The following is a 14,319-nucleotide window of genomic DNA, read 5'->3' as shown; positions in this document are numbered from 1 at the left end:
TAGTAACTTACACGCAGGTCTAGAGAGACGTCATCTCTGTACTGTAGCGCGCTATGGAGGAATGAAAGAGCTATTATGTTCAAAGCAGGTGAAACAATGCTGAAACAACACGTGAACGGTTCCTATTTGTATTTGTTTATTTACTTAACAGGAGCCATGCCCAGCAAGAAAAGAACTGTTGGGCATTTGCATCTGCGGTCCCCCGCCGCTGGGCAGGAAGATGTTGAGGACAAGTAACAACAAAAGAATATACAATACATAAAATGTAAATCAATATTATTATCAAGGTCTACAGACAATACATCACCCAGCAGTCGTTCTCAAAGTGGGCCCACGGGCCCTCCATGGTGTTGCAGGGGAACATTTAGTTAGTTAATGCAGGGGTTCTCAACCTGGGGGTCGTGACCCCTGTGGGGGGAGGGAGATTATTATTTATTTTTTGCAACTGAATGGCTGGAAAATGGACATTAAGAGTTTACATAGTAATAATAATAACTTTATTTATATAGCACCTTTCTGGACAAAGTCACAAAGTGCTGCACAACAAATTCACAGGAAAATCAAACACATCCACACGGATGCACCACAGCAAATCAAGAACCCACAGTCGAAAGCATAGTACACATAGTATATAGTATAAACGCAATGACTTTAATGGTTATATCTCGTTTCAGTATTTATTTATGCTGTATAATCTCTATTATTAAGGTCAGTTTGTATTGGGGGTGGGGAGGGTGCAGCGGGGCGGGGGTCACGAGACATGGCCAAAGCATTTCCCCAGCCAAAAACATACATTATTTAGTTAATATACTGTACGTGCAGTACTGTAGCATGAAATTCAGTTCACCCTATATAATATACATGCATATTTGAAAATATTTTCAGATGTGGGTCCTCCAAATTAATTTGGGGGTCTTTGCCATGAAAATGTTTGAGAACCAAAGCTGTTCAACATCAATGATCACATGACTGATTTGACTTGAGCCATGATGTAAGTGTTATAAAAATGTTGACGCACAGCACTATTAGCTTGTCCTCTCTGGTGTTTAACATAACGGATGCTGCACCGTTTTATTCATCTTGCTCATGATATACACATACTATTATTGAAAATATGAACCAATCATCACGTTACGCTGATCTCCCACCCAGCTCGTAGATCGGATCATTTTGGAAAAAGCAATACAATAAAATAAAAAGCTTATAATGCCCCCAGGTTGTTTAAAGTAAACAGCCCTTTTTATATATTGAATAAAAACATGTACAGACATTATTATTGATTATTGATTGATTATTTAAATAATCAATACATATTGAATCAGAACCTAAGAACCAGTATAATATTGTATCAAAAGGTCCCTGCCGGTTAGTCACGATATAAACAATATGGATGTGTGCCACTAATTCACTTAAATGATAATGTAAGCGACCAAACCAATAGTCTAAAATGAAAATGAAGCATATCTACAAGCTCACAATGTGTCGCACTGTGACACGTTGTGAGCTTTGCATCTATCTGCTTGTAGATCCGTTAAGTAATAAGTATAAACCAGTGTGCAACTACGTATAAATACGGACGCCCCTATTCAGGGCTCGAAATAGCGACCATTTTGGTCGCAAATGCGCCTGAATTTTAATCTGTGCGATCTCAAAATATAACTGGGCGCACCAGTGCTACTGCATATAATTACTGTAGTGCGACCAAAACGATCGCGACCGAAAGTGTCGCGGGCCGGTTCCCTCCCGCGAGATGATTTAAACTTGTAGAGCATAAAGATCTGAGCATGTAAAAAAAAAAGTAAGTTCCTAGTCCATTCCTGTCCAGAGTTATGATTGTTTAAAGAAATATCTCCTTGGCTTCTTCTACTTCCTCTAACCTCCCGTCAGTCCGTGGACTGATTGGGTGATCAACATCAGCTGGACCTGAGGTCCTCAGCTGTGAGAGACAACAAAAGGGCTCAATTGAATGGAATGTGTGGAGTCACACACACATTTATGATGACGTTATGAAAATAACTTCTCATAAATATATACAGTAGGCCTATATATATATATATATATATATATATATATATATATTTTTTTTTTTTACTTCAATCAAAAAGCAGGCCTACATAAAACAAAGGGTTTTGTAGCCATTTACAAATTCAGAAATTATAGCAGAGACAGTATTTAGAATTTAATTATATTTTCAACTGGTTTATTGCCACAAAAATAGCATCTCATACCAACTGGCTTGTAGGCCAGTGGTTCCCAAAGTGGGGTCCGGGGATCCCTAGGGGTCCTCGGTTAAATGATAGTTAGGAACCAAATGGACCCTTATGGGTCTGAAACTCTGAGAGTGTACTACATACTATGGGTAAACCAATTTCACTGTACATTTGTACACTCAGTTAAATTAACTTTGATTTTATGGGTCCCAGAGATAGAAATGGGGAACGGTAGCCTAATTCAGGTCAAACTGGGGGTCCTTGAAATGTAAATAACTGAAAATCACTGCTAGAGCCGTAAAAATCTTCTCATATGGGGGTCCCTGGCATATATTTTCAAATGGGGGTCCGTGGGCTAATGAGTGTCAATTTGAGGGTGCTTGACATGAAAAATGTTGGGAACCACTGCTGTAGGCTACAAGTGTAATAATAATTAATGTAAAAAATCGATTACATATTGGTGCTCGTAAAATTTTGGTGGGTGCTCCTAATTTTTTTCTGGTGCTCCTTCATTCTGAATTTGGGAGCACCAGTGCTACCAAGTAAAAAAGTTAATTTCGAGCCCTGCCCCTATTGAAATCAAGTTGTTGATTCAGTCAAATAGTTTCATTCAGAGAACAACTAAAGTCTTTCTCACATTGGAATTCCATGTGTAACTTCACTGAATGGACGTAGACTACTCCAGCGAAGATTCTTCTTCTACATTACATGCTGGTTGTGTTTACGTTGTGGAAGATAGTATTTCTTTCCCACAAATGTGCCCGGGCATCCACCGCATTTACGATGTTGAAAATGGCACGGTTTCTCGAAGTAATACAGAGAAATATGCTTCCTCGAGCACTTCAGGAAGTTGCAGTAGCAATTAACAGACCGGTCGACTAGCCGTGCACATCCCTGGTAAACAACAGCTTGTGGAAATGTTTTAGGAAAGTGAGGAAATACACAGAATAATGTTTTTTCCCAAAATGATGTTGATAAGGTGGCCTAAGCTGCCAGCTCAGTCAAGCAGTATTACAGTTATTACCGTTGATCCAAGCTGAGTAGCTGACATTTGTGACCAGCTGGCAGTGGTGTAAACTAAGTAGATGTATGAAAGGTACTGTATTTTGAGGTATTCTTTACTTTCTTGAGTATTTACAATTTTCAATACTTTTACTCCTACCCCACTACATCTCAGAGGAAAATATGGTACTTTTAGTCCACTACAATTATGAAACCTTTAGTAAGGTACGGTAAGGTAAACTTTATTCGGTGCATAAAAATAAATAAAACACATATACATACAATTATGCATATATATATATACATATGCCTATACATACATACATAAATATCCTACATAAATATATTACATACATGCAGTTGGATCCACTTATGAAAGCGAAGGCCTACGCGATGTGGCAGAATGTAAGCTTGTAGATCGGATACTTTCTAAAGATTTTGAACTCTGCACAATGAGCACTTTTACTTTTGGTACTTTTGAGACTTTTGTACTTTTACTCAAGTAAATGTTGAATATGGGCCTTCTACTTGTAACATTGCCATATTGATGATACTTTAAAGTAAAACAATGGTAGTACTTTTTCAACCCCTGCCAGCTGGTCAGAATGTATAACATGAACCACCTCGTCCTCACTAGGAATGAGACCCGCTCACAAACACCTTCCTGAGAGTTCTGCCAGACAGAAACAAGCGGCCAGGTCACACACGCGCGCGTGCGTGTGCACACATGCTACATAGGCTACATATTAATTTGGGGATCCTTGACATAACAATGTTTGAAAACCACTGGTTTAATCAACATTAGGAAGTAAGCCCAAATAAGCAACTACACTTTGGTAGTAATAATAATTATAATACACAACCTGCAACTACCAATATTTACCAGTGACTTAACAGGAAAAATAAGCCCAAAGTGTGGACATGGCAACTCTGCTTTCTGAGAGAAAAGGGAAGGGACTATGGGTGGTTTGTGGATGATGCTCGTATGGGCTGAGACTCGAGATCACCTTCGCCTGTTTGCGTGTGTGAAAGATTCAACCCAGAGTGAAAGATTTTAACCCACCGCCACCCACCCCACCCCCGCTCCTATTCACATTATCATAATTGTGTCCAGAACATGAGGGGCTGGGGAAGTGATCATGTCATTTTATTTACACCCTGCTTGGCCCTCTTTAACAAACGGCGCGCCGCAGACTGCCAGGCGGACCGGGGCCCGACGACATCCTTTGATCAGAGCTGTCGGGGCCGATAAGCGGAGACTGACAGGTAATGGATACCCAGTGACAAACCCAATCTCCGGCAGGGACGGAGCCTGGGCTCCACCTGCCAGGTCTCCATTAGCAGGGAGGGGGGATGGGGGAAGGGGGAGGGATTTACCTGCTTGCTTCTGCCCCCCCACCCACCCCAGGGGGCCCAGATCAGACCCGCTTCCAGGCCCGACTGGAGATTGGCTGTTTAGCACTAGAAACGAGGAGTTATTTTACCAATGACATTTTTGTTTAGACTGGACGCGTTTGAGTGTGTGTGTGTGTGTGTGTGTGTGTGTGTGTGTGTGTGTGTGTGTGTGTGTGTGTGTGTGTGTGTGTGTGTGTGTGTGTGTGTGTGTGTGTGTGTGTGTGTGTGTGTGTGTGTGTGTGTGTGTGTGTGTGTGTGTGTGTGTGCGTGCGTGCTTATGGTGTGTTTATTCAGATTGTGCTTGGTGTGCACGCTGGACCGATGTGTGCGTTCGTGTGTACCTAGAACATTCAAGTCTTTCCCTGCTGCATCATATCCGTTTCACAACATTGCTTTTCACACCGGCCTGGCCTAAATTCCTCTGTTTTGGAATCAGACTTTGCTGTGGGGGACGGGACGGGGCATTTCTGTTTACCTTTTTTTGTTTGTTTTTTTGGCTAATGTTGAGCGTCTGACAGAGTGAAGTGGACAGCGAAAACAAAGGGGCAGAGCAGAGTGATGCTGGTGACATGGCCTGACCACAGAGACATTTGTCCCACTTAACGCTGTCAAGAGTGACAGGGAGCGAAGGGACGGCGTGCCACCACAGACCACCATCACTCTCCAAGGACAGCAGGGTGCCGGGGGAGAGGGTGGGGGTTAGGGGGGTGGATTGTCCTCTCTCCTCTGAGACGCACGGCACAGCAGGATGCCTTTCCTCGCTCATACGCACATTATACACCCAAACGCACACTCACGCACAGTCGCACACGCACCACACACACACACACACACACTCTTGCCACCTTTCTTGAGGTGAGCTGTGGGCGTCCGTATGCAAAGTGACAGGTCGCTTATGCAGTGCCATCACCCCCACACCGCACACGCACGCACACACGCACTCATACGCCATCAGCACTCTCACATAGAGCCACCCTTCTTTTTTGTGTTCTGTCTCTCTCTCGCTCTCTCTTTCTCCTGTTATTTATTTATATGTTAGCCCTGCTGTCTTTGATGTGAGATGTGACATGTCGGTGATGTGACTGCGTGAGGCCCAGCACCTGTTAGGACCTCTGGGATTGTCCATCAGCATAAAGTGTCCTCCTGCGTGGATGCAGCTCTAACACCCTTTATGAGTCTAATGAAGTCACTGCACACCACATTACACTGAAGGACGTCAATTCAGCCTGAATATTTTCCATCAGCATAAACCCCCTCGCATCTCTTCCTTGTAACGACCAAACCTGTTTTGTGTGTTGTGTTGTGTTGTGTTGTGTGTGTGTGTGTGTGTGTGTGTGTGTGTGTGTGTGTGTGTGTGTGTTGACATAAACAGTACTGTATGTATATAGCATGTCCACACGTGTGAGCGTGCCAGTGCGTGGGGGGGGGGGGGGGGGGGCACGTGCACGCCCTCAGCAGAGAGGCAGATGAAGAGGCGTCAGACATATTAACTGACAGATGGAGGTTGATCCAACTCATTTATTACCCCAGAGGAGAATGCCACGGCGAGATTGGGCTTCATTAATTTCAGATTTAGTTTTCATTTCAAGCTGTTGCGCCCTGAGATAAATAAAATGGCGCATTATGTTTTTGCCAAGATATTTCTTTCTTTTTTTGTTTTCCTCCAATAGAAGGAGTGAAGAGAGGGGAGGCATAAGTTCCGTGTGGCTGGGGTAGAGTGTATAAATACAGGCTCGCCTGGAGGAAAATAACACCTCAACGGCTGATGAGGTGGAATGGGATGACTGTAATTTCTCAGCGCAGCTTTAAAGGCTCCCACACAGATGGCTCATTTATCCCTGGGAGTCCTCGGGCACACATAGCAACATAGGAAACTTTTTGTTTTTTCCTCCAGTTATTCTAACACACTAAGGATTTCAAAGTGCTTTTCCTCCTCCCCTTGCAAATTGAACCTCCTGTCGGCAGGGTGGCCAAAAAAGGGGGAAAAAAAGAAAACATAATCATAAAGGGGGGGGGGGGGGACACATAATTATTCAATTTAATTTAATTTAATAAAATGATTGTGCCAGTTTAAATATAAATTAAATATATTCCAAAATACCAGGAATAGCTTGGTTTTTCAACACACTGTGATTGCCATCTGCTATTCTAAGACATATCTCTCCTTTGTTTCCACACAGTGTATTCTCCTGAGGATGGAAAGGAGCTAACCGCAGAGGACACAGAGGTGGCGGGAGACATCCTGGCCTCCGCCTCTCAGGACGAGCTCTCCGTAAACGAGGATGAGGGGACCGACTGCGGCGATGGGCCCGACGAGGAACCCGCGTGCGACCCGGAGCCGGACGGGCCTGCGGACCTCTCTGGACAGGAGATGGACAGCGAGTCGCACGTGAGCGAGGCCAGCGACAACCTATCAGACTTTGAGAGCCCCTTGAAGGCGGAGGGCAGCTTGACCACGGCGGCAGCGGTGCCTATGAACGGCGGAGCAGAGTTGCCCACCATAGGCATGGACACCCTGGAACAGATGAAGACTATCTACTCCAGCTTCCTGACCAGCTCCTTCTGGTCACCTCTGAACTTTAACCCCGCACCCACGCAGACCGCGGCTCCCGTGGAGAAGCCGGTTCGCAGCAACAGCACCAGTAGTAGCAGCAGCTGCAGCAGCAGTAGCTACGATTGGCACCAGTCGGCGGTAGCCAAGACGCTACAGCAGCATGTCTCCCACGGCCGCCTCCCGGCTCACTCCGAACCCAGTCTCTTCAGCACGGTCCAGCTCCACCGGCAGAACCCCAGGCTGTTCGGCTCCATCTTCACCGGGGCGAGCAAGTTCCGCTGCAAGGGCTGCAGTGCCGCCTACGACACCCTGGTGGAACTGACGGTGCACATGAATGACACCGGTCACTACCGCGACGACAACCACGACAGGGCTGGGAGCGGCGGGAAGAGATGGTCCAAGCCCCGCAAGCGGTCACTGATGGAAATGGAAGGGAAGGAAGACGCCCAGAAGGTTCTGAAATGCATGTACTGCGGACACTCCTTTGAGTCCCTCCAGGATCTCAGCGTCCACATGATCAAGACCAAACACTACCAGAAAGTGCCTCTGAAGGAGCCCGTGGCTCCTGTGGCAGTCAAAGCGATATCTTCTAGGAAACGGGGCTTCGTGGGTTTGGACCTCGCCGCCTCTCCGCACTCTAGAGAAGGGACCCCCAAATCCAAGCTCTCGCACTCGGACACAAGTGACACCTCGCGGAAGAGCCCCTTCAGCCCGTATGCTGCCCCTAATAACCGATATGGCCACCAGAACGGCAGCAGCTACGCTTGGCAATTCGAGTCCAACAAAGCACAGATCCTCAAGTGCATGGAGTGCGGGAGCTCCCACAATACACTGCAGGAGCTGAGGACGCACATGATGGTGACAGGCCACTTCCTGCGGGTGACCAGCTCTGTGGGGAAGAGGATCCGGCCGCTCCCCGAGGCCACCTGCCCGAGCCCCGCGAGGGTGGCTACTCCCACCGAGGAGAGGGTGCAGTCGGTCCCACTCGCTCCCTCCACCTTCTCCCCTCCGCCCCCGCCCATCACTGCGACTCCCCCAGCCTCCTCCCCTCCCCTCCGAGAGATCAAGAAGGAGGAGGTGGAGGAGGTGTGCACCATGGAGGAGACGATCAAAAGTGAAAAGCAGGCGCCCGACGTCCAAGGCACGGAGGAAGACGAAGAGAAGGAGGAAAAGTTTGACACTTCCAAGTATAACTATCTGACTGAAGAGGACCTGAAGGAGAGCCCCAAGGGAGGCCTGGACATCCTCAAGTCTTTGGAGAACACTGTGACGTCGGCCATAAGCAAGGCTCAGAGTGGGAACCCCAGCTGGGGGGGCTACCCCAGCATCCATGCTGCTTACCAGTTTCCCAACGCCCTGAAGCTCTCCCACGTCGGCTCGGAGAAGAATTCCCCGATCAAGTTCATGTTTTCCGGGGCCGACATTTCCCTCTCCTCCCTTTGCAAGAACCAGCCTCTCATCTCCCCGCCCCTCACCCAGTCCTCCCCCCTCCCCAGCAACAACTTCCAGGCCATGGAGGAGCTGGTGAAGAAGGTGACCGAGAAAGTAGCCAAAGTGGAGCAGAGCGTGAGGCAGCGGTCTCCCAAGAGGGAGCCGCGTCTCTCGCCCTGCACTAGCGAGGCTGGCGAGTCCGTCAAGGGAGGAGCCGACTCGCCTCGGGAGTGGAGGGCCGTAACCCCGGCCAACAGTGACAAAGGCAGCCACGGTGACAGGTCGTCCCCTGCGACAGAGCCCAAGAGAGAATCTGGTGTCAAATCCCCGCTGGCCTCTGCTCTGAGCTGCAGCACCGCCATCATCACGGGCCACCTGCCTCCAGAGCAGCCTTTCGTCAACCCCCTAAGTGCTCTTCAGTCAGTGATGAACATCCACCTTGGGAAGGCTGCAAAGCCGTCCCTGCCAAACCAAGATCCCCTGAGCCTCCTTTCCAGGCTGAGCCAGAGCATGGGCGAGAGAGCCGCTGTGGCCGCCCCACCTGCACAGACCAAAAAGCCGGAGCCTAAAGCGGACCGTGGCTTCTGCCAGCCCAGCGATGACCAACCCATGGACCTGACAAAAGGGAAGAGTGACAGACGAGGCTCTGTGGGCTCTGCTCCCCTGACCCCCTCATCCACAGCTTCATCCGTCTCTCCCTCCGCTCTCATCACCCCTGCAAAGCTGACAGTGGTGTCGCCCTACACGTCCAGCAGCCCCCTCCACGAGAACGCCTTGTCCGACATATCAGACATGCTGCGGAATTTGACGCAGTCTCACCACGTGCCCAAGCCACCCCAGCGGTCCCGCATCGCGGACAGGGCAGAGGTGGTGGGCTCCACCCCGGACGAGGCGGAAGGGTCTCTACATGGTCACAAGCGCAAGGGCCGTCATTCCAACTGGAATCCCCAGCACCTGCTCCTACTGCAGGCCCAGTTCGCCAGCGGTCTACGGCAGACATCTGACGGGAAGTACATCATCAATGACCTCAGCCCGCAGGAGAGAATGCACGTGTCCCATTTTACTGGCCTATCAATGACCACCATCAGCCACTGGCTGGCTAACGTCAAATACCAACTGAGGCGTACCGGCAGAACCAAATTCCTGAAGAACTTGGATTCGGGCCAGCCAGTGTTCTACTGCAGTGACTGTGCCTCGCAGATCAGAACCCCAGCTGCCTATATCTGCCACCTGGAAGCCCACCTGGGTTTCAGAATTAGGGACTTGGCCAAACTGTCCCCCAAACAGACTGTTAGAGACTCTAAGACTCTGACGGAGAAGCTAGTGCCCCTGGACTCTTTCCTGTCGCCACAGTCACAAGATGACGGCAGCGGGCCGGTGTACCGCTGTCAGCTCTGTGTCCGTAAATTTGCCAGCAAGCACGCCATCAAGCTGCACCTCAGCAAGAGCCATGGGAAGTCCCCAGAGGACCATCTGCTGTATGTGTGTGAGGTGGAGAAACACTAAGGGACTCTCAGCAATGGACATACTGGAAAACACATGTAGAATGGCTGAGTCCACAACTAAATCAAAAAAGGAAAACGGACCCTATTTAAAAAGTGTGAAAATGCACAAAGATGCCATGAACTATTGTCAAAATGTGTCAGCACAAGGTGGTTCCTATGAAAGTGTCTGTTTTTTCTGCATTTCAAAACTCCTTAATTTCAACATATAAGTCAAAGATAATTCAATTTATTAAGGGATAGTTCACCAGAAAAAGTAATGTTTGTTTTCTATCCTTACTTTGTATGCCAATAGTAAGTAAAGACAGAGCCGAACCATGATTCTGGTTCATCTCTTTTGACAGAAAAAGGTATAGTAACTTGAAATGTATCTATACTGTTGTATTTATTTCCTATTTTGTGAATTTGGTTTTGATTTGCTTGTAGACTGCATGTTTGACAAGTTTTAACTGTTGTTTGTACAGTCCTGTCCAGATAAAAAAAGAAACGCTGTTTGAAATTGTTCCAACTTTTTAACACTTAAAGAATAGCCAAATGCCTGGGTTTCCTAAGCATGATTTATACAAACAAGAATTGTCAATCTACAACCTTGGCTACTTTCGGTGCACGTCACAGCGCACAACCAAGTATAAATCATGCTTTAGAGGCGTCTGCCAAACAGCAAGACAATTCCATCACTTCTTTATATCATTATTTTCCCCCCCTGTACAGGTTATTGACTTTCTTGCTGATTGTAAAAGTCGCCTCATTCCTTATCGTTGAGTCATGGGGCGCCCAACAACCAGGTCTGTGTACAAATGTAAATATAGTATATAAGCTTACCATTGCTGTTTAAATTATGCATACTTGTTATATTTCCTAATTTAAGAGGACAATGACTATCCACTGGTGCAGAGCCTTTGAAGAAGATAAAAATGACATTGTTTTGCACAATAGTTTTATAAATGTTATTTGATAAAATAAATAAAAATTACAGATATGTTAATGCCTTGTGCTTCTATGATTAAATTGACTTAATTGCTGCATAATGCTGTTGTGTTTTCTTTCATCTTGATGCAGCTGACACATTTAATTTGAACTACCGTAGTTCATTTTATTACATTACTATTACGGTATTATTTTTATTTTGTTCATAGTTTTTACAGAGTTACCACTGCCATGATGAAAATTGCATCATGCCTGTTATCCTATGTTAACTACATTATTTAATGCATGCAAGTCTAAAACTATATATATATATATATATATATATATATATATATATATATATATAATGACTCAGCGTTTTCATAATATCATAGCTTTGGAACCTTCAGTGTGTATCATGATCTGTCTCCAGTGCAGTGCCACCAGTTTGTCAGTCAGTATGTATCCTCATCCTCAGGGATATGTGTGTGGTGGTGGCCAGTAGTAAGTACGTTTACTTGAGTACTGTAGCACTTATATCATTTCTAATAGAAATATTGCACTTACAATAATATAATATATAATATGGGTAATAATAATAATATATTATGAATCACCCACTTAAGCCCTATTTAAAATATAGTGAAACAGATCTTCAATATTAGCTATTAAAAAAACTTTTCTTTTTATGTTTACAAATTTCAGCAATGCCCTACACTCTACATTACAGCAATGCATATTAAAAAAAGATACTACACATATTCAAAATATTTTTATTTTTTTTGTACTATTGAATACTTTGTGTACTTGGGAGTATATAGGGCTATACTTTTTGTCCACTGGTGGCTGGTGCTGTGTGGTGGAGGACTCAGCGGCTCCTTATTGCGTCTTGCCCGCGTGTTGAGGTGTCTGTCTGGCAGGTGGTGTGTGCTGCATGTAAAACCACCAGATGTTTCTGCAACGAGCCACTGGAGGAGGAGGAGTAGTGAGGAGGTGGAGGCTGCAACAGCAGGCACAGTGAGCTGATTACCATGGGGGCTTGGATGCCATCAGGAGCCCTGGGCACACGCAGCAGATCTGGCACACACCTGGATGCCAAGACTGTCACCTGGAAAAAATAATACTAAAAAGCAGATCCTATATGTGCGCGTTGAGAGGAACTGACAGGAGAAACGCATAGACAGGTGCACTGTCTCCCCCCTCCTCCCCAAAGCAGGCGTTTTGGATCTTAACGACGTTACTGGCAAAGCGGTGACGGATCAGGCCCGACACGTCGCGGGCTCGGTGCCACGTTGGAAATGAGAAATTCTCCCCATATCCATTTAAATTTAATGAGAAATATACAGTATTTGGGTTTTCTGAGAATCTGTGTGTGGGGGCCACCTCGTCGCACACGCAAACAACACAGACACACGCAGTCACGCACGCACGCATGCAAGCCCGGCCATGCTGCATCGCAAACTGAAAATAACTGATTTTCAACTGAATGTGTTTATACGAAGTAAAATCTAGCCCAGATATGTTTCCTCAGTCCCGTATACGCTCATTCTGTAGCTCCGAGATTAGGCCACGAACCCAAGCCCTCCCATTGCGTTTCAGAAACGGCGCATGGTTTCCACAACTTACGCTGCTTACCCTTTTCTGCAGATTGTATTCAAAAAGTGAAGGTCTTTTAACGAGCTAAACTAAATTTCATTTAGGAACGGCCAAGAAAATCCAAGTTGCGGCATCAAACGAGCGTTTAAATCGCTCGTTTAGTCAGCCTCTTCCTTGTTTTTCAAGGAAGTTCAAAAGCTTTAGTGCCTCCCCGGCGCCTCCCCTGGTTGAATGTGGAATACTTTTTCCAACTGACTTCAGTTCAGTCGACATGGCTAAGTAAAATCCTGAAAGCCTACGGTTCATTTTGTAGTTTTCCATTTCGGGTTAAAACCTACAGCAAATTAAAAACATGGTGGTTATAAGCAACACAGCTGCAGGTAATGAAATTCATAGATGTGTTAGGTGTGACCACCAGAGCTATGGTCAAGTACACTAGCTGGTCAATGCCTGCACATTGACACAGCCAAATCTAATACTTTTACACCCCCTATTAATTTGATTAGCTCGAGCTGCGTTGCTTACGTCACAGTGTACTATAAGGTCAGCCTTATGCAGCCTGCTCTAGTCTTTAACCTGAACTGGATAACAAACTATACAACCGGCCTAAAGAGCTTAATTCTCCTTTAATGTAACTCAGAGAGTAGAAAATGGAACCAAATGTATTTGCTTTCATTTGCACACACAGAGTTACATTAACAGAATATATTACTGTATAGCTGAAGATCAGTGATTGCTTGTCGGGCACAAAGGTATAAAATGATCCCTACTTGACACATTGTGAATAGTACACCTCAGTCTGTCTAGGGACACCATGTTCTTTCAGTTTGATGTTCCTGGGAGCTGCGGGCCTGTCATGACTGACTGACTGAGCGACATGGGCTTGTTGGAAGTTGTCTGGTTACTACGGCAACGGCCATTCGCCCAGCCTCTCTAACCCGGCTCTCTCGCTCACTCAAACGGAGGACAGCTCGAGAGCCGCACACCCATTTACTCCCTTAAATCTCATCATCTCGCTTCAGTTCCTCCCACCCGGGGAACAGATTAATTAACACACACACACACACTGTGTCCTGACCCCGTCTTCTCGCACAAACTCATTACCGCCTCAGACTCGCTTGCGGCCCCTCTGACGTTTAGGATACATTGGGCTCAACGTTGCAGGAGGACCCAGTGATGACTCACGTCAGACAAGCTGAATAAAAAGGCCTTAACAAAGAATGATAATTGAAAGATGGGACGCAGGCCAGTGGCCATTGATAATGTAAATGAAATGGGCCCGAGCTGCTATTCAAAACGCATCATGACTTTAACAACGTATTTTGTCCTTGCGTACAGCCAGTGTTTGGCAAGACAGGCTACCACTTTAAATGTAGCTCTGGTCCATAGCTCTAATGCCGTTGCATTTAACGGCAGCAAGAGCAGTAAGGCTATGGACCAGAGCTACTTTAAATATAGCTAGCTAGTTACCAATAACTGGGACACCACTAAAAACTCACTACAAGTTATAAGTAACAGTATCTAGCTACTTTGTATCTAATGGACAGTATAGTTGGTAATGTAAGTGGCTGAAGACACATTATGACACGAGAATGAATAAAACATATAGGACTGTAAAAGCTACAAATGGAGATGGAGAATTCACTGTTGTGAATTCACCTGTATGGGGATAAAGAATTAAGACACCTTTATCCACTTGTGTAGTAGGCTACTACAGTAGGCT

The 14,319-nt window shown here is 46.1% G+C and overlaps 1 protein-coding gene across 1 annotated transcript in view; it reads left to right on the top strand.

Moving 5' to 3' along the window:
• Positions 1 to 11,113, top strand: part of LOC308314143 (teashirt homolog 3-like) — a 33,113-nt gene extending 22,000 nt beyond the window's left edge. Inside the window, 3 exon segments of the mRNA XM_080761573.1 lie at positions 6,788 to 8,630; positions 8,632 to 8,651; positions 8,654 to 11,113. Of these exon segments, the coding sequence (XP_080617699.1) occupies positions 6,788 to 8,630; positions 8,632 to 8,651; positions 8,654 to 10,098 (3,308 nt within the window). The 3' untranslated portion in view covers positions 10,099 to 11,113.
• The last annotated feature ends 3,206 nt before the right edge of the window (positions 11,114 to 14,319 follow it).

This window comes from Protomyctophum bolini (assembly GCF_963924005.1).
Source record: "Protomyctophum bolini genome assembly, chromosome: 4".
Classification (NCBI taxonomy): Eukaryota; Metazoa; Chordata; class Actinopteri; order Myctophiformes; family Myctophidae; genus Protomyctophum; species Protomyctophum bolini.
The sequence above is the reverse complement of the archived record's forward strand: the minus strand, read 5'-3'. Positions and strand labels throughout refer to the sequence as shown.